Here is a 27000-nt window from a genome sequence, read left to right on the forward strand (position 1 = left end):
TGGATGAGAATGGGATGAGAATGTGATGAGAATGGGATTGCCTTTGAGAATTCTCAATGTTCCAACCTCTGATTAGGAAAAAATGTCTCATCCTATGTGCCCTGTCCCTACCTTGCTATAATATCCAGAAGTTAGAACAATTCCCACATTCTGATAAAAGTATATTTTTGAGCACATTGAGCACTTATTTTCTACAAGTTTGAGGTCTTAAAGGAAATCTTATTCACTGACCTCTGTACCTCCAGTGCTTAGCATGAAGTCCAGAAAATTAATTACTCAATAAATATTCATGAGATAATATATGTAAAACCCTTTGTAAACTGAACGTGCAGAAGAATATAATTATTACTATTTCTGTAGATGAAATGGTCCTTTTTCCTTAACCTCTCCTGGTCCTAAAAAGAACTGTTAAAGGTAAGTCTCTAACACTTCTTCAAGCACTTTTTATTCCTGCTAATCCAACAGTTGTTTCTTGGGCTCTGGGGTGTGGGGCAGAGGCTTATGGCCACATTTTTCTCCTCTTGGCGTTGTGCTCCCTAGCAGTAACGCGTCCCCATTTCAAGTTGCAGGGTTCCATTCTTTTCCAATCAATGCCCTCACTTTAACGGTAGACACCTGGCTAGGCTGTGCACTCATCTTTCATTGCAGGTCAGCCAATCGCATGATGCAAGCTTGTGTCTGTTTTTCCACAATTTCAGCTTTTTATCTACAGGATATAAGACTCTCACTCAGGGCAATGTTAGCAGATTTGAGGTGCAGTATCTGCTTCTGAGACTGGGAGACAGAATCCCTGAGTTCATCCTTTTCTTTCATCACTTTGTCCACTGAACTTATGAGCAACTAACTGGCTTCATTATGTTCCTTAGTTCTTCACATATGCTCAAAGGTATTATGTATAGAGTCACTAAACTCCTTGCCTCTCATGAGCAGTGAATCATGAGCGTCAAATGCACCTATTTTGCATAACTCTCTAAACTGTTTGCACAGAAGACTATCAGTGTTTTCCATACTGTTAGAAGTAGAGTCCTTAGCATTTTTGGGTCCAATAATATTAAGCAGCCAACTCCAGAAACCCCAAAACCAATGAAAAACTCCATCCTTAATATTCTGTTCCTCTAGAACCACCCCTGGTAGCAAAATCTGTATTAGGGTTCTCTTAGAGGGACAGAACGAGTAGGATATATGTATATTTTATATATATATATATATATATATATATATACATACACACACACATATGTATATGTGTGTGTATATATAGTTTATTTTATATATATATGTATATATATAGGAGTTGATTAAGTATTAACTTACACAACCACAAGGTCCCACAATAAGTTGTCTGCAAGCTGAGGAGCAAGGAGAGCCAGTCCGAGTCCCAAAACTGAAGAACTTGGGGTTCAATGTTTGAGGGCAGGAAGCATCCAGCATGGGAGAAAGATGGAGGCTAGGCCCGTCTCTCTCCTTTTCACGTTTTTCAGCCTGCTTTAGTTCGCTGGAAGCTGATTAGATTGTGCCCACCAGATTAAGGGTGGGTCTGCCGTTCCCAGCCCACTGACTCAAACGTTAATCTCTTTTGGCAACACCCACACAGACACACCCAGGATCAATACTTTTAGTCCTTCAATCGAATCAAGTTGACACTCAGTATTAACTATCACAGATGGGATCAATTGTAGCGTAGGAAGTGAAAAGTTACTGCATTGAACAGCCCCTAATAACTTCTGGAGAAAACATATTTCCCACTTGACCCTAATGATGGCTTTAAATACCAAAATCAAAGAGAACCACTGACTTCCATTTTCTTTCAGAGACGCGTGTCTTTTAATGCACTTAAAATTGGAAAAATGGCTCTGTCTCTGGTGCCATGCAGTGAAACAGATAGCATGGTAGATGACATAGGCAAGGGCAGAATGGAGTTAATGACAATGACCAAAAGATGATAAAAAATAATAATAATTTGGGGCCTTCGAAGGAACAGATGACCTGGCTCAGAGAAACATTACATCATTGTAGAAAAACAACTTTTGCAAAATTTTCCACTCAGTGGGCACTACATATTTATTTTAGGATCTTCATTCATTCTTTCACAGACTGTTTACTTACTGGCTTGGGCCCACAATGACTTTTCTGACAGAGGTGAGGGATTAGCACAACAGCACACATACACCTGAAAGAAATAGTGAATTTCTAATGTTCAGACTTTAGTCTCCGACCTAACCAAATAATTCACTACTATAGATTTTAACTATTAATAATATTAATGGTGCTCACAAATATGCAGATTTAAGCACATCTTATAATAACAATGTATGCTTTAAAAAAGTGGTAGAACTGTAGTCCAGGGATGTTAATAAAAGTGGCAAATAACATTACAACATTTATTTTTTAAAAAAGAAGATGAAGTCTTACTATGTTGCCCAGGCTGGTCTTGAACTCCTGGACTCCAGTGACCCTCCCACCTCAGCCTCCCAAAGTTCTGGAATTACAAACTTGAGCCATCAAACCCTGCCCATATTATCTTACCATCCAATAGGAAACAGGTAAAAGAAGGAAGAAGGCTGGCAACCCAATGTACAGTATGTAACATACATACTGTTGATTGGTTATAAATCAGTGGGATTTATGTTTATACTGACTTTTGGGTTCTGTCATAGAGGCAGAACATGGAGAAATAAAAAACTGGAGTAAAAGATAAATTCATTTGAGTAATACGACTTTAGTAAACCACAGACAAACATTTAAGAAACCACCCCTAAAGTTGTTTGTGGGCCATGTTTTAGCCTATCAAAGGTGAACTTTAGGAGAGATACGTAATGACAAATGAATGCTTTTTTTTTTTTTGTGACACAGTCAAATGACCCACTGGGAATGTGACCTTGTGATTCACCCAGGTGAGCAAGCTTGACATGATTGGACATAAATCTAGGTCAATAACTAAAGAGGCACTCAAATCTGCTACACGTGTCAATTGTGACATAACAAACTGAAGGCCATTCATTCTCCCTTGAGGGAATGAGGCTGATACAGCAAGGGACTGCAGACTCCACTGCAGAATCAGGGTCTTGATGCTCACATACTGAAGGGAGTAGATCCTACTTCACATGTGGAGTAGGATCTACTGGCTCCTAAGGCTGAATATTTCACAAAGAAACCCTCTCAAGCCCATTATTATTAGTTATTTTAAAGATCTGGTCTCATTTTGTAATACATCACGTCAGAAATAAGACTAGTCAGGATCAGGTACCTACTCATGATAACTTGATGGATATATCACTGAAGACCATCCCAAAGTCTCTGACACTACGTAACACTGGGATAGATTATTGAATACTAAATTTGAAAATAAGGGATAACATTGGCTTCTAACTTTTACAAATGTAACATTGCAGACAGACATGCACACGGGAAGCCCGATCAACTGCATAAGTACTCTTAAGGAAAACTTATTAGTAAACATGCAGAACATTTCACGTGCATTGGTCCACAAGGTACAAACTCTGCCCAGCCTCAGAACTTGATACGGGTTGGGACATTCCTCTTCCTTGGGCTGATGATAAAGCTCCAGGTGAAATAAAAAAGATTCTTTTCGCCTGGTAAATACACAAGACCCTAAAAATATTGTCACTGCCAAATGTAACTTGAATCTGAAAAACATTTGTTTCTAGCAGGATACAAGATCAATAGACAAAAATCAATTCTATTTTGTGTAATTCCAATGCACAATTGAAATGTAAAAAGCAATACCACTTACAATAGTATCAGACATATAAAATACATAGGGATAAGTCTGATTGAAAATTACAAAACGTTGCACAGAGAACATAATGAATACCTAAAAACTAGAGAGACATTATTTGTTCATGGGTCAGGAGACTAAATATTGTTGAGATGTTAGTTTTCCCCAATTGGAACTATAAATTCAATGCAATTCCACTCAAATTCTCAGCAAGCATCTCTGGTGGAAATTGATCAGCTGATTTTAAAATTAATATGAACTAGCCTAACCAAAATGCCTGTACAATGAACAAACTTGGAGAGTTAGCGCTACCTGATTTGAAAAACTATTATAGTAATCAAAACAGAATGGTATTGGGATATGATCAATAAAATAGATTGATAAAATAGGAACAAAATATACAGTCCAAAAACAAATCAAAACATATATGGAGAACAGATTTTTGACAAACATGAAAAAGAAAAATATATATTAAAAAATGTATAATCCTTCAACAAATGGTCAAGGATTTTTTTAAACAAATGAATATGATATATCCACATGCATATAAAAATAAGTAAAAAATCAGATCCATGTGTCATTCCATACATAAAAATTAGTGTGTACCAGAGGCTGGGAAGGAGAATGGAGAGATGATGGGAGTTGGTTAATGAGTACAAAAATACAGTTAGATAGAAGAAATAAATTCTAGTATTCAATAGTGTAGTAGGGAGACCACAGTTAAAGATAATTTATTGTATATTTCAAAATAGCTGGAAGAGAAGAATTGGAATATTTCTAACACAAAGAAAAGATAAAGGTTTGAGGTGATATCTTAATTACACTGATTCGATCATTATACGTTGTATATATTTATCAAATTATCACATATATCCCCAAAATATGTACAACTTCTCTATATTAATAAAACATTAATAAAATGTAGACCATAGACACACTTATGATGATTGAAATTACATCAAATATTTCTTCTGACCACAATTTTATGAAACTAAAAATCTACAGAAGGATTATTGGAAAATTCACATAAACAGGGAAATTAAATCATATACTTTTGAACAGCTCATGGGTCAAAGAACAAATCAAAAGGGAAATTTAAAAATATCATGAGACAAACAAGAAAACAAACATAATAGAACCTTTGAAAACAGCAAAAGCAGCTCAAGAGGCAAGTTTATAATGATAAATGCCTGCAATGGCAGGGTGCAATGGCTCATGCCTGTAATCCCAGCACTTTGGGAGGCTGAGGTGGGTGCATCACTTGAGGTCAGGAGTTCAAGACCAGCCTGGACAACATAGTGAAACCCCGTTTCTACCAAAATATACAAAAATTAGCCAGGTATGGTAGCATATGCCTATAATTTCAGCTACTCAGGGAGGGTGAGGCACGAGAATTGCTTTAACCCAAGAGGGGGAGATTGCAGTGAGCCAAGATTATGCCACTGCACTCCAGCCTGCACAACAGAGTGAGACCCTGACTCAAAAAATAAAATAAAATAAAATCATAATAAAAAATAAATGCCTACATTAAAAAAGTTCTCAAATAAATTACCTAACATTACACTTCAAGGAACTAAGAAAAGAACAAAATGAAATTAGCAAAAGGAAGAAAATAATAAAAATCAAAGCAGAAGCAAATCAATTAAAGAATAGAAAAACTATAGAAAAATTGACAAAATTGAGTTAATTTTTTGAAAAAATAAACAAAATTGACAAACTTTTAACTAGACTAAAAAAAAGAGGGAAGAGTTAAATAAATAGCATCAAAAATGAAAATGGAGGCATTTCAACAAATGCCTCAGAAATAAAAAGAATCATAAAGAACTTTTATGAAGAACTATATACCAACAAATTGGATAACCTGGAGAAAATGGATAAAATCATAGAAACATACAACCTACCCATATTCCATCAAGAAATAATAGAAAGCCTGAACAGACCAATAACAAATAAAAAGATTGAAGCAATAGCTATAAACCTCCCAAAAAAAAGAAATGCCAGGACGAGGACTCAGGACAAAAGGGCTCCACAGCTGAAATCTACTAAACATTCAAAAAATAATTATTGCTAGTTCTTCTTGAACTCTTCTCAAAGATTGAAATAGAGAGAATACTGCCAAAATCACTTTAAGAGGCCAGCATCATCCTGATACCAAAGCTAAAGACACCAAAAGAAAAGAAAACTACAGGCCAATATCTCTGATGAACACAGATAAAAAAATCCTCAATAAAATACTAGCAACCCAAATTCAACAACACATCAAAAAGAATATATGTCTTAACCAAGTGGGATTTATCCCTGTGGTTGAAGTTTGGTTTAATATATGCAAGTCAATGTGATACAGAATGAAAGATGAAAACCATGTGATCACCTCAGTAGATACAGAGAAAGCAGTTGACAAAGCTCAACATCCTTTAATGATAAAAACTCTCAACAAATAACGCATAGATAAAAATTTCTTCAACATTATAAAGGCCACTTATGAGAAGCCCACAGCTAACATGATAATCAATCAAGAAAAACTGAAATCTTTTCCTCTAAGATCCAGTCCAAGTCAAGGACGCCCACTCACACCATTTCTATTCAACATGATACTGGAAGTACTAACAAGAGCAACCAGGAAAGAAAAAAAAATTAAAAGGCATTCAAATCAGAAAAAAATAAATGAAATTATTCCTATTTGCAGATAATATGATCCTATATGTAGAAACTTCTAAAGACTCCACAAAAAACCCTGTTAGAACTAATAAAAGAATTCAGTAAAGTCATAGGATATAAAATTAACTAATAAAAAGCAGTTGGATTTCTGTATACCAATAATGACCTATTCAATAAAACATCTAAAAATACTATTTATGATAATATCAAAAAGAATAAAATCAGCAATAAGTTTAACCAAGGTGGCAAAAGACCTACACACTGAAAACTATAAAACATTGTTGAAAGAAATTGAATATATGAATAAATGGAAAGATATGGTATGGAAGAATAAATATTGTTAAAATGCCTGTACTGCCCTAATGTGGTCTACAAATTCAAAGCAAGCCCTATCAAAATTCCAATAGCATTTTTCACAGAATAGAGAAAACCTCTAAATTTGTATGTAATCATCAAAAGCCCAGAACAGACACAGCAGTCCTGAGAAAGAAAAGCAGAGTTGAAATTTTCATACTATGTAGTTTCAAATTATATTACAAAGCTATAGTAATCAAAACTGTATGGGACTGGCATTAAAACAGACACACAGACCAGAAACAGAATAGATAGCCCAGAAATAAGCCCAGGTACATACAGTCTACTACTTTTTGACCATGTCCCCAAGAACACAAAATGGGGAAAGGATAGTCTCTTAAACAAACGGTGCTTGGAAAACTGGATATCCACATGCAAAACAATGAAATTGGACACATTTACAAAATACACAAAAATCAACTCAAAATGGATTAAAGACTTATGTGTAAAATGTGAAATCATAAAATTTCTAGAAGAAAACATAGGGGAAAAGCTCCTTGACATTGGTCTTGGCAATAATTCTTTTGATAAGACATCAAAAGCAAAAATAAGCAAATAAACAAATGGGACTACATCAAACCAAATAGCTTCTGCACAGCAAAAAAAAAAAAAAAAAAAAAAATCAACAACATGAAAAGGCAGCCTACTCATTTGGAGAAAATATTTGCAAGCCATATATCTGTTAAAGGGTTTATATCCAAAATAAAAAGAACATATAGAATTCAATCACAAATAAATAACTTGACTAAAAAAGGTACAAAGGACCTGAATAGATATTTCTCCAAAGAGGGCGTACAAATGGCCAACATGTATATGAAAAGTTGATCAATATCACTAATCATCAGGGAAATGCAAATAAAATCCATGATGAGATTTTACCTCACACTTATTAGGTTGGTGATTGTATGAAAGACAAGGGAGAAGTGTTGGCAAGGGTGGGTAGAAAAGGAAACACTTGTATACTGGTGGTGGAAATGTAAACTGGTACAGTCCTTATGGAAAACAGTATGGAGGTTTCCCAAGAAGTTAAAAATATAACCCAGCAATCCCTCTTCTGAGTATATATCCAAAGGAAATGAGATGAACACCTAGTGGAGATATCTGCACTCCCATGTCCACTTATAAGTGAGAACATGTGGTATTTGGTTTTCTGTTCCTGCATTAATTTGCTTAGGAGCATGGAATGTTTTTCTATTTGTCTTGTCTCTGATTTCTTTCAGAAATGTTTTGTAATTCTTGTTGTAGAGATCTTTCACCTCCCTGGTTAGCTGTATTCTTAGAAATATTATTGTTTTCATGGCTATTGTGAATGGGACTGCATTCTTGTTTTGGCCCTCAGCTTGGATGTTATTGGTGTATAAAAATACTACTCAATTTTGTATATTGATTTTATATCCTGAAACTTTACTGAACTTGTTTACCAGTTCTAGGGGCCTTTGGACAGAGACTATGGGATTTTTTAGATATAGAATTATATCATCAGAAAATAGAGATAGTTTGGCTTCCTCTGTTTGTATTTCAATGCCTCTTATTTCTTTCTTTTGCCTGATTGCTCTGGCTGGGACTTCCAATACCATGATGAATAGCAGTGGTGAGAGTGGGCATTTTTGGAGAGGTTAGAAAGATCTCAAATTAACAATCTATGGATCAATAACTCTGTGCTGAAAGGAATAGAGAAAAAAAGAAAGAAAATTAACAAAGCGACATTACACCAAGAGGAATTAGGAAGAAAAAAAAAGCAAACCAACCCCAAAGCTAGTAGAAGAAAAGAAAACCAAAATCAGAGCTGAACTGAATAAAATTGAGATGTGAAAATACATACAAAACTCAATGAAAGCAGTAAGAAAACCTAGAATAAATGAGTAAATTCATGGAAACATATAATCCCAAGATTAAATTAGAAAAAATAAAATAAAACCCAGGAATAGACCATAAATTGAATTAGTAATAAAAAACCTACCACCAGAAAAAGGCCTGGACCAGATAGATTCATAGCTGAATTCTACCAGACATATAGAGAAGAGCTGATAACAATCCTACTGAAATTATTCAAAAAGTCAAGGAGGAAGGACCCCACCCTAACTCATTTTATGAGGCCAGCATCATTCTGATACCAAATTGGCCAAGACACACAACACACACAAAAAAAACTTCAGGCCAATATGCCTGATGAACGTGAACACAAAAATCCTTAACACAATACTAGCAAATCCAATCCAGCAGCACATCCAAAAGCAAATCCACCATGATAATGTAGCCTTCATTCCTGGGATGCAAGCTTGGTTCAACATGTAATTTGATTTATCACGTAAATGGAACTAAAATAAAAAACAACATGATTATCTCAATAGATAAAGAAAAGGCTTTTGATAAAATTCAACATTCCTTCATGTTAAAACTCTCGGCAAACTAGAAACCAAAGAAACATACCTCAACATAATAAGAGCCATCTATGACAAACCCACAGCCAACATCATACTGAATGGGCAAAAGCTAGAAGAATTCCCCCTAAGAACTGGTAAAAGAACAAATTAATAAATTTAACTTCAACAACACTTTTAGAAAAATGCTCTTCAAAAGACATTTGTGGCTGGACATGGTGGCCCACACCTGTAATCCCAGCACTTTGGGAGGCCAAGGGGGGGTGGGTCACATGAGGTCAGGCATTTGAGGCCAGCCTAGCAAACATGGTGAAACAACTGTCTCTACTAAAAATACAAAAATTAGCCAGGCGTGGTGGCAGGCACCCGTAATCCCAGCTACTTGGGAGGCTGAGACAGGAGAATCGCTTGAACCCAGGAGGCAGAGGTTTCAGTGAGCCAAGATCATGACCCTGCACTCCAGCCTGGGCAACAGAGTGAGACTCTGTCTCCAGAAAAAAAAAAAAAGAAAAAAAAACGGCATTTGTAAGAGAATGAAAAGGCAAGCCACACTTAGGAAAGTATATTTGGACATTACATATCTGATAAAGAACTCCTGTCTACAACGCTAAGGGAACTCTCAAAGGTTATTAAAAAGGAGACAAAAAAAATCAAATTTTCAAATGAATGAAAGATGTGTAAAGATACTTTGGCAAAAAAAAAATATGAAAGGCACAGAACAACATGACAAGGTATTCAACATCATTAGTAATTAGGTAAATGCAAATTTAAACCACTGCATACCAAGTAAAATGACTAAAGTTAAAAAATTCACCATTCCATATACCGGCAAAGATGATGAGAATGTGAAATTTTACAAGCACATTATAAAACAATTTGGCAGCTTCTTAAAATAGTAAACCTGTGCCTACAATATGATACTGCTATTACATCCAAATGAAAGGAAAGGATATGTCCATACAAATTTGTTGATAGAAGCTTTAGTCTTAACACCAGAAGCCATCCAAATCCACGAACAGGTGAATGAATAAAATAAATTGTGATGTATCAGTCACATAGGATATTACTCAGCAGTATAGCAGAGCGATCTATTGATACACCTGACAACATGTCTACATCTCAAAATAATTATTCTGAATGAAAAAATCAAACAAGAAAAATGTACATTCTATATGATTCTATTTATAAAAAACTTTAGAAAATTTAAATTGATCTATTATGACAGAAAGACAACGAGTTGTTGCCTGAGGTGGGGAGAGAAAGGTGAAGAAGGAATTACTAGGGACACAAGAAAACTTTGGAAGTGGTAGACCTATCCTCTATGGTTTTTTTTGTTTTGTGTTGTTTGTTTGTTTGTTTGTTTTGAGATAGGGTCTGGTTCTGTCATCCAGACTGGAGGGCAGTGGCACAATCTTGGCTCACTGCAATTTCTGTCTCCTAGGCTCAAGCCATCCTCCCAACTCAGCCTCCCAAGTAGCTGAGACTACAGGCACATGCCACCATGGCTGGCTAGTTTTTTTTTTTTTTTTTAGAAATGCGATTTCACCATGTTTCCCAGGCTGGTCTCAAAATCCAGAGCTCAAGCAATCTGCCTGCCTTGGCCTCCCAAAGTGCCAGGATTACAGATGTAAGCCACTGTGCCCGATCTATATCCACTATCATGATTGCAGATGTATATTATGTTCAAACGTTTAAAATGGTACACTTTAATTATGTATAGTTTCTTGCATGTAAGTTATATCTCAATACCCAATATAATTCTCTATATTATCAGGATAAAAGAGAAAGAGCATAAGATTACCTTGACATACACAGAAAAAGTATTTGGTAAAATTGAAAACTTTTTCATGATTAAAAAATACAAACCTCTCAAAACTCTCAGCATAATAAGAACAGAAGGCAACACTTCCAACCCCACTAAGGGCAAATTTGAAAACGCTACAGGTGACATTATATTGAATGGCATATGGTCAAATGCTTTTCTATTAAATCAGAGAAAAAAGGTAGAATATCTTCTGTTACTCTTTCAATCCAGCGTTATACTAGAGATCTTAACCAAATCAATAAAGTAAAAAAAAAATTAATAAAATAAATAAAGGCATTGAAAAGACTGAAATGAAAGAATTGAAGCTGTCTTTATTCGCAGATAATGATTGCGTATGTAAACAATCCTAGAAAACTACAAAAATCTACAAAAACTAAGCTATTTTGGCAATGTATTGCCAAATATAAGTTCAATATAAATATAGTATGTTGTATTTCTGTATATCAGCAATGGGCATTTGGAAAATGAAATAAAAATACAATTTCATTTAAAGTAACTTCTAAATACATGATGTGCTTAGAAATAAAGTCAACAAAATTTATGTAAGGCTGGTACTCTAAAAACTACCAAACGTTGCTTTGAGAAATTATAAAAGAACTAAATTAGTGGGGAGATAAACCTTGTCAAGAATCAAAAGACTTGTTATAGTTTAAAAGTCAGTTTTTCCCAAACTGATCTCCAGATCAATGTAATTCTAATAAAAATTCCAACAGGCGTTTCGGTAGAAATTTACAAGCTGACTCTACCATTTATATGGAAATGTCAATGATCAAGAATAATAAAAGAGCAATATTATAAAAACACAATGGTGAATGAATTCACTACATATTTCCAGAATTACTATACAGCTATGGAAATCAAGATCATGTGTATTGTTAAAAAAAATACAACATACATCAATGGAAGAGAAGAGAGAATCCAGAAATAGATCCTTACATATCTATCTAATAAATTATTCTTAGGCATGAATTTGTATGTGTACATGTAAAATCACTTTTTTGAAGATTATTTATCTTTATGTCCAAAATATGGAACATTAATAGAACATAAAAAGAAGCCACAATATAGGAGATATCATATTTACCACCAACAAAGGATTTTTTGGGGTGTATATATATATATATATATATAATGCAGTTTGATAAGATAAACAGCACTATAAAATAGTTTCTCAAAAGACTTGAATAAATACTTCAGGAAAGAAGATACATGAATGGTCAATTAGCACATGAAAAGATGCTCAACTCTTTAGTCATCAGAAAGATCAATCAATACAATGATGAGATACCATTATGTATCCATGAGAATGGCTAAAATTCAAAACATTTAAAATACCACATGTCAGTCAGGATAAAAAGCACTTAAAAGTCTTATAGTTGTGGGAATAAAATGTGGTACAACTCCTTTCAAAATCTGGCTAACAGTTTCTTATAAGGTTAAACATATACAAATCAGTTGGACAGTCATTCCATTCCTAGGAATTTACACACTATGTCTGCACTATATTCTGTATGTGGATGCTCATTATACTTTATTAATAGCTCTGACATGGAATGACACAAATGTCCAATAACAAGTGAATGTATAAACAAACATGGTGTAGCCACACAAAAGAATACTACTCAGCAATTACAAGGAATTATTTATTGATGCAGATACTCATTTGGATACATTTTAAAATTAAGATGATGCATGAAAGAAGGCAGGCACAAAAGAACACAGGTATAATTTCATTTATAGAAAATGGTTAAAAACGCAAACTTACCTAAAGTGACAGTGGCTCCTTGGGGCTGAGAGTTGAAAGACTGATGTACTGCAAAGGGGTACAAGAAACTTTGGGGCATAGGGAAATTCCTAAATCTTGATTGTGGCAGTAGTTCCATTAGTGTATACATTTGTAAACATGCATTGAATTACACATTTTAAAGTGGTGCAGACTGTTGTACCTAAATTATACCTTTATAAAGTGGATTTCATAATCTTATTTTTTCCATACTAGCTATTAGCAGCTAGAAAATGAAATTCAATAAAACACAATAGAAATTAGTATCCAAAATCATCACATCCTTAAGAATACATACATTGAAGCAGATACAAAGCCTCTAAAGGGTATTGGTGAGAGAAATTAAAGAAGGCTAAAAATATATATATATATTATGTTCATGGATTGGAAGACTCCATTTTGTTAGAATATTACATCAACATAATTCTGATTAATAACTTTAATAGTAGTTTTTAGAGAAATTTAAAAGCTAATTTCAAAATGTATTTAAAAATCAAAGAATCTAGAACAGGGAAGCCAGTCTTAAAGAAGCAATAAATTGGAGGACTTACTCTGCTATATTTTAAAACTCATTTTAAAGCTACAATGACTTAAAAATTATACTACTGGTGTAAGTATACATAAATGTATCAAAGTAAAAGAATGCAGTTTCAAACAATATGCCCACATATGTACAGTTATTTAAATTTTTTAAAAACAAGTACGCTAATGCCCTTAATTGAGGAAATGGAAGACTTTTCAATAAAAAAGTTCTTGAGTAAAATAATATTTGTTGTTTTAAAAATTTAATATTAACAACCACTTTCCACAATACATTAAATTTAACTTAAGATGTGAAAGTTAAAATTAGAAGTCTTGTAAAAGAAAAATAGAAAATATTTTCATGAACTTGACATAGGAAAATATTTCTTGAACCAGATACTGTAGCACTCATCACAATGAGAAATAAATTAAATTGTACTTTATTTTTAAAAAGCTTCTGCTTATTACAGGTTATTGTTTAACAAGTTAAAAGCTATCTGTAAACCAAGACTAATTATTTGCAATGTATGTAAATATATATACACATATATGGACTCATTCATTTGAAATGGACTCATTCAAAATATATAAAGAACTATAGATCCCAAAGAAAACGACAAACAACCCAGTATATCAATGAGCAGAAAAATTTGAAAAGACCCTTTACATAAAAATATATCTAAATGACCAATAGGCATGTGAAAACCAAAATAGGATATCACTACACATCTGGTAGATTGGCCAAAATTAAAAAGACTGAAAATATTAAGTGGGTTAGAATGTAGAGCAACAGGAAATGGCTTATATTTTTCATAGAAATGTAAAATAATACAACTACTTCCCAAAACTTTGTGTCAGTTTTTACCCTTTCACCAAGCAATTCCATCCCTAGCTATACATACTCAGGAGAAATGTGTATGTGTCTTCACAGAAAGAATTGTACGAGAATACTCATAATTACTTATGCATAATAGTCAACAAGTAAACCTGTCTACCATTATAAAAATGATATCAAGCTGGGCACGGTGGCTCACCCCTGTAATCCCAGCACTTTGGGAGGCTGACGGGGGTGGATCATGAGGTTAGGAATTCGAGACCAGCCTGGCCAACGTGGTGAAACCCCGTCTCTAGTAAAAATATAAAAATTAGCTGGGTGTGGAGGCGCGTGCCTGTAATCCCAGCTACTTGGGAGGCTGAGGCATGAGAATCCCTTGAATCCGGGAGGCAGAGGTTGCAGTAAGCCGAGATCACGCCATTGTTCTCCAGCCTGGGCGACAGGGCGAGACTCCGTCTCAAAAAAAAAAAAAAAAGAAAAGAAAAGAAAAAAGAAAAATGATATCAAATTGTGTGATAATCCTACAATAAATAGGATATTACTTGGCCAAAACAATATAAAATGAGAGAAAGGCACAATCAAACAAATTAGTAGCATATATAACCACCTGAGTAAGAGAAGTCAAAACAAGACAACATATTAAATGATTCCATTTTTATAAAGCACAAGAATAAAAAAATTCATCTATGGTGGCTATTATAGTTTAGATATTGGTCCCCTCCAATCATGTTAAAATTTGATCCCCAGTGTTGGAGATGGGGCTTAATGGGAGGTGTTTGGGTCATGGGAGTGGATCCCTCATGAATAGATTACTCCCCTTCCTGGGAGAAGGTAGTGAGTGAACTCTCATTCTCTTAGTTCCTGCAAGAGCTGGTTATTAAAAAAGAGCCTTGCACCTTTTCTCTCTCTCTTTTTCTTCCTCTCTCACCATATAATCTCTGCACACGCTGGTTCCCTTTCACCATCTGCCATGAGTGGAAGCAGTCTTACGCCCTCATTAAGAGCAGATGTTGGTGTCACGCTTTTTGTGCAGCCTGCAGAACTATGAGTGAAATGCACCTCTTTTTTTAAAAAAATTATGCAGCCTCTGGTATTCCTCTCCAGCAACACAAAGGGACACAGACAGTGACAAAATTCAGATTGTATTCTTCATTTGGGGGATGAATATTGACTGGCAAAAGCACATCAGAACTTTTTGACATGGGGGAAAATGTTCTCTATCTTGATCTGGGTGTTATTATACAATGCATAATTACATTAAAATTTATTAAGTGTGCCCTTATGTTTTTTGAATTTTACTCTATGCAAATTACACCTCAGTGAAGAACTGTTAATGTAAAGCAAAGGGAGAGATGACAAACACTCAAAAAAAGTGAAAAGTGACAGAAGATAGGTAACAAATATTCAGCATATAAATAATAGGGATCCATTGAGAAGAAACCAAAAGCAATGGAACAGAACAAACAAAAAATGTATAATTTTAAAAAATGTTTGAAATTTAAAAGTTTAAAATAAGATTAAAATGACACACTGTTTCCTTGGGAAAATCAATGTAGAACCACAAACTCTGAGACCAATTCCTGTAAAAGTACTGTCATTCAGTTTGGTCTAATGGTACAAGGTTAGCTTTGAAGGCCAAAAGGAACTGGCTTCTAATTCTTATTCCTCTTCTTACTAGATTTGTGACCTAGAGAAATTTTCTAATCTGTCTGAGTTTATTTTCTCATTAGGCACCAGATAATATCTAAGTAACTAGAGAGTTTATAGAATTAAATATGATCACATTGCAGTGGACATGGACCCTAATTAAATGTTAAGAATATAGTTACACTAAGCTTTCCTTTATCTACTTTAAAATTGTAGTCAAACAACAATTGACAAAGAATAGACAAAATGTTCTAACATATTCTTCTGTTGTTTCTAGAAAGAAGTCACACATGCAGTATAAATAATTAGAGAGGATCTAATTCATATTAAATAACCTTCCCCAAACCCTGAAGCAGGTCTACTTTCTAACACCAGAGGTGAAAATCTTGACTGGGTCCAACCCCTGTGGTCTCTTCTGTCTGGAATGAACTGAAAAAGTCCACTGCAGTCTTAGAGTAGCATGGGCTGCCAAGCATTCTCAGAGTGGCTCTTGACTTCAACTCTAATGGCCCTGAGCTATAGATGCAACTGGGTTGGGTTAGGTTCAAGCTGAAATATATGACCAGGGCTCTCACCTGCATCAAAATTAGTGGAAGGATACCAGTCCCCAGAGCTCTGTTACAGGTCATGGGATGCTCCATGGAGGGGCAGTGGGCATATGAATACCGATCAGGAAAAATATTGTAATGAACAGGAGGCATAAATAAACAATGTCTATCCTCCACTAAAACCCAGGAAAGTTCTCATTCCAAAAGTGATGTCTTGAAGAAAACACAGGTATAAATCTTTGTGACTCTGGATTAGACATTTCTTAAATAGGGAGAAGCAACCTGAAAATAGATAGATAAATGGATTTTATTAAAATAAAAAAACTTTCATGCTTCAAAGGACTCTGTCATTTAAGTGAAAAGATGATTCACATAATGGGGAACTATTTGCTAGTCATATATCTGACAAGGGTCTAGTATTTAGAGTATATAAATAATTCATAAAACAGCAATAAAAGACAACCAAATTTAACAATGAGAAAAAAGGACTGAGTAGACATTTCTCTAAAGGGTACATATGAAGGGCCAACAAGCTCCTGCAAATATGTTCAATTTTTTCATCATTAGGAAAATGTAAATTTAAACCAAAGTGAGGTATCACTTCACACCCACTAGTGTTACTTAAAAAAAAAAAGACAAAATATGTTTGAAAAGTTATGGAGAAAATGGAATTCTCATATATTACTAGTGGAAATGTAAAATGGTATAGCCACTGAAGTTGGAAAAGAGTCTGTCAGTTCCTCGAATAGTTAAATATAAAGTGACTTATGATGCAGCAATTGCACTCATAGTTGTATAACCAAAAAAATTACAAACAGATGTTCACTCAAAAACATGTACAAAAACATTTACAGCAGCATTATTCATAATAGTTAAAAAGTGGGAACATCCCAACAGATCATCAGTTGATGGATAGATAAACAAAATGTGGTATAACTGTATAATGGAATATTATTTGGCCATAGAAAGGATTGAAGTACTGATGTAAGCTAAAGCAAAAATGAACCTTGAGAATATTGTGCTAAGACGCATGTGCAAAAGGCCACGTTGTATTATTCCATATACAGGAAATGTCCATAACAAGTATATCCATAGGGAGATAAAGTAGATTAGTGGTTGTCAGGAACTGCAAAAAGGGGAGAAATTGAGAGTGACTGGCAGTAAGTACAGGCATGCTTTTTGTCATTATGAAAATATTCTAAAATCAGATGGTGGTAATGGTTGCAAAACCTTTAGAATATAGTAAAAGACACTGAATGGTATGCTTAAAAATGGTGAATTTTGTGATTTATGAATTATACTTTATAAATAATGATAACAACAATAATAAAGCAAGGTGTCTTTCCACATCTCCATGCCCTATATTTTCAAAAAAAAAAAAAAATCATCTCAGGGCCAGGGTCAGTGGCTTACTCTTGTAATCCCAGCACTTTTGGAGGCCTAGGTGAGAGGATCGCTTGAGGCCAAGAGTTCTAGACCACTCTGAGCAACACAGCAAGATTTCCTCTCTATAAAAAACAAAAAAAAAATTAGCCAGGAATGGTGATGTGTGCCTACAGTTCCAGCTCCTTGGAAAGCTGAGGCAAGATGATCACTTGATCCTAGGAGTCTGAGGTTGCAGTTGGCTATAATCAGCACTGCACTCCAGCCTGGGTGACAGAACGAGAGCCTATCTCAAGCATCTTGCATTAATAGTAAGTGACCAGAATATGATGCTGACAGCATGCTGTGATGGAATGTATCAGATGAAACAAATTAAATTCAAAAAGATGTTGTTGTTCTTGCTGTTGTTTGTAGAAATAAGGTATAGGGAAGAGAAACACGTACTTGGAAAGAACTGACACAACTGAATTGAAAAATGTGGGAAGGGGTTGGGGAAGAGGCTGCTCCACTTGAGATCTGGTTCCAGGGCTTACAGCAAAGGGAACTTGGGCAAGTTACAGACTCTCTGTGCCTTGGTTTTTTCATCAGCAAAACAGAAATAATCATCCTGTAAACTGTAAGGTCAATGGTATCAGTGGGTCCCCAAACTGACTGCACATCTGAATAATGTTAACAAACACATTCCAGGCCCATCTGAGCCCATAGAATCAAAATTCGTGCCAGGAGGAGAATGAACTTGTATTTGCACTAACTTTCACAGCTGTTTCTTACTCTGATCAACTTGAGGGTAGGACCCATTGAGCTGCATCACATCATTCCACAGCCAAAACACAACAGCAGAACAAGAATATTTTCAATGCAGTCTCTAAAGCAGAGGAGAAACTGTTAGGGGAACCTAGAAGTAAAGGAGATCTGGCTTGCTGGACTCCATTTAAACTTTATCCTGAGTACAGCAGAGACAGGAGCCCTTCGGGACACATGCCCGAGACAGTGACAGTCCAACTCTGGAACAGTGGAAGCCCTAGTTTCAAATTCAAGCATGCTTTGAGTAGAAATTAAGTTTATCTCTTTTTGCACAGCAACATGGCCAATCTTTCCTAAGCTGCTCACCTTACAAGAAAAGGAATCATACTGCTAAGAATTCAAACTTCGGCAGACATGGGAAAGAAAGGAAGTCTTATAAATCTATTCTAGCTATCTAACAAAAGATCAGAAATTTAGCAATTTCTTTCATGTTCAGGACAGTTGTCCAGAGGCATTGAGACATGAAGAAAAGACCTTCTAAAAATGGAAAGCATTCCGTTGTGTCCTAGGACACCTCTGCCAACTTCGGGGAAGTAAGAACACAGCTGTCCTCTCTACAGTATGGGTTGCTTTTGCAACTAAAATGTGTCCGACATCCTGAGACCTGTACCCATTTCAGGGAGCCTTGGGAGGAGCCCAAATCACTGAGTGAATTGGACAGTGCATGGAGATGGTTCAGCACTGCACGGGTAAGTGTAGGAGCAAGGCCAGGTCATTCTGAGAGACGATGGGTGGCGCCTGATGGGGATAAACAAAGATATAATCAGAAGTTTGTGCTTCATCTTCAAAAACTCAAACCAATAACTAATTTGTTCTTTATAAGTAATAACAGTTACTTTTCTTTTTACAGATTAAATTCTTTTTACAGATTAAATTCTTTTGAAAATTTAATCTCAAAACAGAAATCAGAAAAATATTAAGTCCAGTGCATAAAAGCTAAACAATAACTTATATTTATTCTTTCTAAATAGATCTAATAGTAAAATCCTCTTCATAAAACATACATTGTGGTTATAAAAAGGCAAAAATCTTAGTGAGACTCATAGGTATTCAATAGAATAGTAAATTAAACACAGTCAAGGGAAGACCCAAGTCTCACATTTCAGACACTTCTGAATTTTGGTCCCAATACTCTAGGAGGGCACACCTCTGTCTTGGAAAATGATACGGTAATGAATATTCTTCCCTTGACTCATTCTGTTCATTCTTTCAGAATCACAGAAACAAAAAAAATGGAAATCTGGTCAAATAAATAATTTGTTATCCCTCTTCTTCAGGTCTCTTATCTGTTTTTTATGAATAACAACATTACTTTAAGGATTATGGTGAAAATACAATGTCTATATGTGTGCACAGTTTTGAGCAAAATGCCTGGTACAAATTGGTCAATGAATAATTACTGAATAATTATATAAATATTTACTAAATTATCTGGAGTCTATGAATAATTACTGAATAATTATTGTGATTGCTTCTATTGGCAGTGCTCAGAACTCATCTCTGCGTGACCTCAAGTAAGTCATGTAACTTTGTGACCTCCAGTTTCACCATTTTTTTAATTTGAGATGGAGTTTCACTCTTGTTGCCTAGGCTGAAGTGCAGTGGCATGATCTCAGCTCACTGCAACCTCCTCCTCCCGGGTTCAAGCAATTCTCCTGCCTCATCTTCCCGAGTAGCTGGGATTACAGGCATGTACCACCATGCCCGGCTTATTTTGTATTTTTTTTTTTTAGTTGAAATGGGGTTTCTCCATGTTGGGCAGGCTGGTCTCGAACTCCTGACCTCAGGTGATCCACCACCTCGGCCTCCCAAAGTGCTGGGATTACAGGCGTAAGCCATCGCACCCGACCTTCACCATTTTTAAAATAAAGAAATTTTACAATTTTTTTTCTTGCCATATAATGTCAGGTCTCACAGACACCAGAAAATAAATTTATTTACATTGATACATTTCAAAGCAATGTCCTTACACAGTGTAGTCGGAGGATGGTGGGGGCTGCTGAGAGGCATGCTTTCAAATGAGATTGACCCAGTCCTCCATCCTTCACTTCCACATGAATGCTGAGTAGCCCAGGGTCACGCTCATTGCACCCTCAAATCACACAAGTCCAGCAGCCAAACCTAGAAGACCTGGGCTGTGGGACTATCTCCCCAGTCCCAGGCTCACAAAACCTAGGTGGGGATAAAAGCTGAGAAAGTGAGGAGGTGGTTCAGGGGATCACTCTCCCCTACTCATCCCTCTCATCTAAAACTCACCTTCTACTGCACAGAAACACTGAGGATCACAAACCACCCCTGACCATGTCTTGCCCCCTTGATCTTGCCATGTTCTGTTAGTGGAAGGCAACCACACTTCAATAGTGTTAGACAAACTCAGAAAATATATATATGTCAAACAATGTTCCATAAGAACTGCTCACGGCCCTGTTCTTTTCATTATACGGGAAAACTGAATGAAAACAACAAAATAGTATCAGGTTTACAAAACTTCCCAAGATAGATGGTCACACGTGATATATGTATAAATTATTTGGATTACTTGATACCTTGAAAAGAGCTCTTGTGGGACTAGAATGACATCGATAAGTGACAAGTATAAACGGTAGGGCTCACTGACATTAGAAAACAAATCAACCCACACATAGAAGAAAAGCTTTGAAGATAGTGATGTCAAACTTGTCTTAAGTGCAATGAAAAGGCAAAATTCTCATCCAGTAAGAGAAAAGAAATCAACCTAACAATGAGATGCAGCAAGAAGAATACTGAGACGGGAAAGAAAACATTTTTAAAAAATGAATTATTCATTCACTTTTTAGTGGATACAGAAAAAACTGCAGAAGACCCTGAGAATATCATGGCAGTCTAACAGTTTGATATCTTTCACCTGTGGAAAAGCCTTCAGCTCTGTTTTAACTGAAAGAGAAGGTGTGGTGACTTCATGACTACCATTAAGAAAATATAACCTGTTGGGAAACTGTTTCTGCCTTGTACACACAAGAAACGAACAATGAGGAATACACTTAGATGTATTGGGAAAGAGATGGGTCTGTGGCATTGTCACAAAAGTACACAAATACTGAGAATGACTGCTGAACAAATGGTCCCCCTCAATGGTGACCCTCAGGTAAGACCAGGAGGCCTTGTGTTTCAGCAAACCCTGGGCAATTGTAATGCAGGGCTCCTAAGGTTCCATGACACTCCCACCTTCTAATTTTGTTATTGCAACTGCAGGCCATTACCTGGCTCGCTGGCCACTATCTGCCTCACTCTTGTCAGAGTCTGAGCTACAGGCAGTGCCTTTGGCTCAGATATCTGGCATCTCAAACTCTGTTTTTGTGGTTAAGGACTCTAAAGTGCTGTGGGGCGTGATCAAGGTTTTCTCAGCGGTAAGATAACAATTCCAGTTATTGTCATCCCTCAGTCCTGATTAAACCTATTTGATTTCACTAGTCTTCAACCCATTATGTGTTTGGGTTTCTTCTCCTTAGTCCCTGGCTCCACCTCTTCTGGCATAAATGTCAGCATGGCTGTGTCTGCCAGCCTTTTGTCGAGTGAGAGGGCAGAGATGAGCATCCTAGAAATCAACCAAGAATTGCGCTTGCAGCTGGCAGAAAGCAAACAGCAGTTCTGAGACCTCAAAGAGAAATTTCTCATAACTCAAACTATTGCCTACTCCCTGGCCAACCAGCTGAAGAAGTACAGTAAGTTCTATAGGTTCACTATACCAAAAATGATGAATGATTGCCCATCTTCTCCCTGAGACACGAAATGCTCTCTTAATCAAAATTAATTTTATCCTTTCCATGCTTCTAGGAAAACAGAAGAGGGTATTTTAATCTCATTTTTTAAAAGATGGAAAACAGAAGCACAAAGTATTCAGCACCTTTTCCATGTTTGCAATTTGGTGTGGGGTGGGACTAGAGTTAAAATACCAGTTATTGATTTCTGACATAGGAACAGAACCACCTGTTTTTCTCAGCAAGAGGCTAAATCATGTTTACAAGAATTCTCTCTGTACCATATAAGATCCTGCAGACAAGTAGCATCTAATCTGTGGCTCTACATATCTGGGACTAATGAATTTCCATTCAGTTCAGGCTATTGAGGCCTGATAGGCAAAGTTCCATGCTGAGGACCCTGGTGGAAACGTGGTGATAGCACACAGTACCAACTCCAAGGAGCTTAAAGAGGAGTCTGCACCTAATAGAAATTGTGGTATCCATAAGTGACAGCATCAAGAGCAGGGAGTACCCTGGTGAGAGGGAAGTCTTGCTTCCTGGGGCACAGGTTGTTATTTCTCTCTCTTTTTTTTTTTTTGAGACAGAGTTTCGCTCTTGTTGCCCAGGCTGGAGTGCAATGGCCCAATCTCGGCTCACCACAACCTCCGCCTCCTGGGTTCAAGTGATTCTCCTGCCTCAGCCTCCCAAGTAGCTGAGATTACAGGCATGCGCCACCACACCCAGCTAATTTTTTTATTTTTAGTAGAGACGGGGTTTCTCCATGTTGGTCAGGCTGGTCTTGGACTTCCGACCTCAGGTGATCCACCTGCCTCGGCCTCTCAAAGTGCTGGGATTACAGGCGTGAGCCACCACACCTGGCCGAGCCTCTTATTTCTAAACAGGAAAAAAGACAGCCCCCAAGACTTTGTGGAGGCAGCAGTGTGTAAAGCAGGGACCCTGGGTCAGTTTTCTGGGCTCCATCCAAGTTGCTCGTCTTCTCTGTGCCTCAGTTTCCTCATCTGTTCATGGGTATTATAATAATACCTACCTTGGTAAATTGCTACAATGAATTACACAACCTGTTGCTTGTAAACCTCCTGGAACAGTTGTTGGCACAAGTAAACACTATTAGTTCTTCCTTCTACGATTTCTAACTTAACAGGAACTTGATTAGTATTTGGGCATATTTCCTTCATGGCCTTATGGTCTTATGCCTCATATTTTATGCAATTATATCCAGATATGATTTTTAAAATCTTGCACATATTGGTGCTTAAAATTCCCAGTTAAAAAAGAAATCAGTCCTGTGAACACAGAAAATCTGCAACAGGTCTCAGTTAATTTAGAATGTTTATTTTGCCAAGGTTGAGGACGCATCCGGGACACAGCCTCAGGAAGTCCTGATGACATGTGCCCAAGGTGGTCATGAGACATCAATTAATATATGTAAGATATGTATTTATTCAGTCTGGAAAGGCAGGACAACTTGAAGCAAAGGCAGGAAGATCCAAATTATATGATTTCTGAGCACTCTAAGTGTAAGCAGAAATTAACACCAGCTGGTTGTTAAATGCTTATTTTAGTCGTTTAAAAGGAATTTGCAAGATACAATCCCAAACTAGTTTCTTACCTAGTGATTGGTCTCAGGCTGTAGACTGCTCTCTACCATCCTAGAAGCAGGGAAAACAACTCGTCTTCCCTGTTGGAAGAAGCAAGCTCAAACTTCATAAAGGAGTTACCTGCATTCCATTGTCATGGAAGCAGGAAATTTGCCTCCCTGTTGAAAGCAAGTAAAACTCCAAAAAAAAGAAGAGTTGTACAGTAAAATAAACTTAAGATCTCAACCAAATTTGGAGAGATCAGGGATTCTCTGGAGGGGGTGCTGTCAGATCTCAGCAAATTATCCTGTTGGCTTGAGCCATAAAGTTAGCTCATGCTGGTACCAAGCACTGACAGGAGATTCGTCAAAGTTCAGGGGCATCTCCACTCAGAATCCCCCCGCGGTGGTTACCAAAATGTGAACCCAACAAATCTGAGACAAGTCTCAGTTAATTTAGAAGGTTTATTTTGCCAAGGTTGAGGATGCACCAGGACACAGCCTCAGGAGGTTCTGACGACCTGTGCCCAAGGTGGTTGGGGCACAGCTTAGTTTTATACATTTAGGGAGACATGAGACATCAACCAATATATGTAAGAAGTAAATTGGTTCAGTCTGGAAAGACAGGAAAACTTGAAGCAAAGGCAGGAAAACTCAAAGTGGAGAGGGAGCTTCCATGGGAGGGAGCTTCCGGGTCACAGATGGGTGACACACAAATGGTTACATTATTTTGAGTATCTGATTAGCCTTTCCAAAGGAGGCAAATCAGATATACATCTATCTCAGTGAGCAGAGGAGTGATTGAATAGAATGGGAGGCAGGTTTGCCTTAAGCAGTTCCCAGCTTGAGTTTTCCTTAGTGATTTTGGAGGCCCAAGGTATTTTCCTTTCACCGTCCCATAGTCCTAGAAGCCTTCCTAGCTGTACAGAAAATCACTACTTTATGCCCCAGTGCAGGAGAGGCTGCAAGGCTGGGGAAAGTGTCTCATGATTCAGAGTCAGACCTCAGGAGCTGTGAATTCTGACCCTGCCTCATTCCAGGTGAATCATCTTGTCAAGTTGCTTGATGGGCCCCTGAGCTTTTTTCCTATCTCTAAGTTGGGGAGTACCAGATGCCAGGAAGTCGGGAGACTGAAGAGTAAAGATGAGCAATCCCTGCCTAGAGCCTGGTACTGGGGACAGTTTTGTCCTTGGGATGGACCTGGCTCCTGCCCTGTAGGCAGTGACCACAGCAGCATGTCCAGCCTTCCACTGAGGCAGGCGTGTCTGTCTTTTCTCAGAGTGTGAAGAGTACAAAGACCTCATAAAATCTAGGCTGAAGGATGAGCTGCAGTTCAAGGAGGAGAAGCTGGCAGAGAAGCTCTGGCAAGCTGAAGAGCTCAGGTGAGGGGGCCCCGTTGGGGGCAGGCAGGTGGGCAGGAGTGTGAATCTCTGTGCAGCAGCTCGGCGGGGAGAAGTAAGAGCTAAGCTGGGCCAGGGGAAGGGCAGGAATTGCCATGGCAGGCTCACGACACACAAATATTTATCAAACAGAGAACAATAATAGTAAGTTATAGGTTGCAGTTATTTCTCAGAGCCTCGTTTTCTCTTTTTCTAACAAGTAATTGTTGAGGTGAAATTTGCGTAACACAAAATTAACCAAAGGAAAGTGAACTACCCAGCAACATTCAGTATACTCAAGATGCTGTGCGATCACCACTGCATTTACACTTAGTCAGAATCAACTCCTGACTGACTTGGGCTTCTCATTTCTTCAATCAATATTGCCTTCTTGTCCCTGTCATTCTTTTCTTCTTTCATATTTCCAGTTGTACCCGGCCACATTTCTGTGCACGGCTTTGTATCCAGTCACTGAATAACGCACGATGTGTATTTTAACTTGAAAATGTCCACAGGCAAAATGAGAAATTGAAGGAAAATCCTTTTGGAACTGATTTGGTTACAGAAGAAAAAGATGAATGGAATGTTGAAAAATCTTCCTAGAGCTCTCTCTCTATTGCAGAGGGGAAGACCCGTTTTTTTTAAAAAAATACATTTTTCTTTCTCTTTGCAACAGGCATTTCCCTTAACATGTGCTGACTTTCTGCATGGAGGGCTCCTTTGTTTCAATATTAGAACGGATCACTCATCCCTTTCCACTATTAAATTTTCTCTACTATCCCATCTTAGGCAATATAAAGTCTCTGTTCACTCCCAGGCCTGAGAGCTGGCCCAGTTACAGGACAAGTTACGGGAAGGGAGAGAGGCCTTCCTCTTACTGAATCAGCATCTCAAGGCCCTCCTCACTCCTGATAATTCTGACAACTCCCAGGGGCAGGACCTCTGAGAGCAGGCTGGCAGAGCACCTTGTCCACAAGTTCATCCCAGGTAAGGTGACCACAGGCCCTGATGACACAAAGCCCCAGGCTTATGAGAGACTCTACACCTGCATACCTCCACAATGACAGTTATATTGGTGGTGTTTCTTTCCATTAAACATATGTGGCCATGAGATGACCAGGACTTCCTGGGTAGGAATAGAGATAAGAAATCCATGGGGTTAGAGGTCACAGTATTGCAAATGTCTCCTCCTCCTTGATAGTCATGTTCTTTGGAGCAAGAGGCCATATCCATTCAGTTTTAAAGGACAGGAAGGAGGCTGTGACAGGAGGCAACTTGTTAGAGTAAAAAGAGTCCTGGATTAAGAATGAAGTTTCCCAGGCTGTATCTTCAGCAATGTCCTTAGTAACTGTGGGTGAGTGATTGATTTATCCTTTCTGGATTTCTTTGTCTAAATCTGCACAGAGGTCAAATGGTCTCTTCAATGGTAGATACAGCATTAAAATATGGGAACACCTATGATTACATTTCAAAATAAGATGAAGGCCGTCACCGTGTGGTGCTGGAGAAGGCACTTGATGTGGGGGCATTTGGTGGTAGGAAGTGCTTCAGACTGGAGCACTCCCCATGGAGAGAATGTCCCTGAATAACACAGCAGAAGCCAACTTGGAGGGCTTGTGAAGTCTCCCAATGCATGGAGAAAGGTGGGACAAGGTTGTTTGTCCTCCCCTAAGAGAAAGAAATAGATTCTAAATGTGAGAGCTGTGACAGGACACCAAGCCTGTGCCTGGGAATCAGATCTGTGGCAGGATAGGGGAGACAGCTGCCAAAGTCCAGAAAGATGCTGGACAAGCCTCCAGTGATATGGGGAGCAAAAGGTCTTTTCA

General features: G+C 37.3%; 1 protein-coding gene and 1 pseudogene across 1 annotated transcript in view; both read left to right on the forward strand.

The window, feature by feature from the left end:
• Positions 1 to 27000, forward strand: part of LOC129015142 (neuroblastoma breakpoint family member 11-like) — a 2260169-nt gene that overhangs the window by 1183858 nt on the left and 1049311 nt on the right. Inside the window, 1 exon segment of the mRNA XM_063663940.1 lies at positions 15471 to 15490. Coding sequence (XP_063520010.1) covers positions 15471 to 15490 — 20 coding nt within the window.
• LOC129015441 (putative neuroblastoma breakpoint family member 5) overlaps positions 22003 to 27000 on the forward strand; it is a 6615-nt pseudogene continuing 1617 nt past the window's right edge.

Source organism: Pongo pygmaeus, chromosome 1, assembly GCF_028885625.2.
Source record: "Pongo pygmaeus isolate AG05252 chromosome 1, NHGRI_mPonPyg2-v2.0_pri, whole genome shotgun sequence".
In the NCBI taxonomy this organism is placed as follows: Eukaryota; Metazoa; Chordata; class Mammalia; order Primates; family Hominidae; genus Pongo; species Pongo pygmaeus.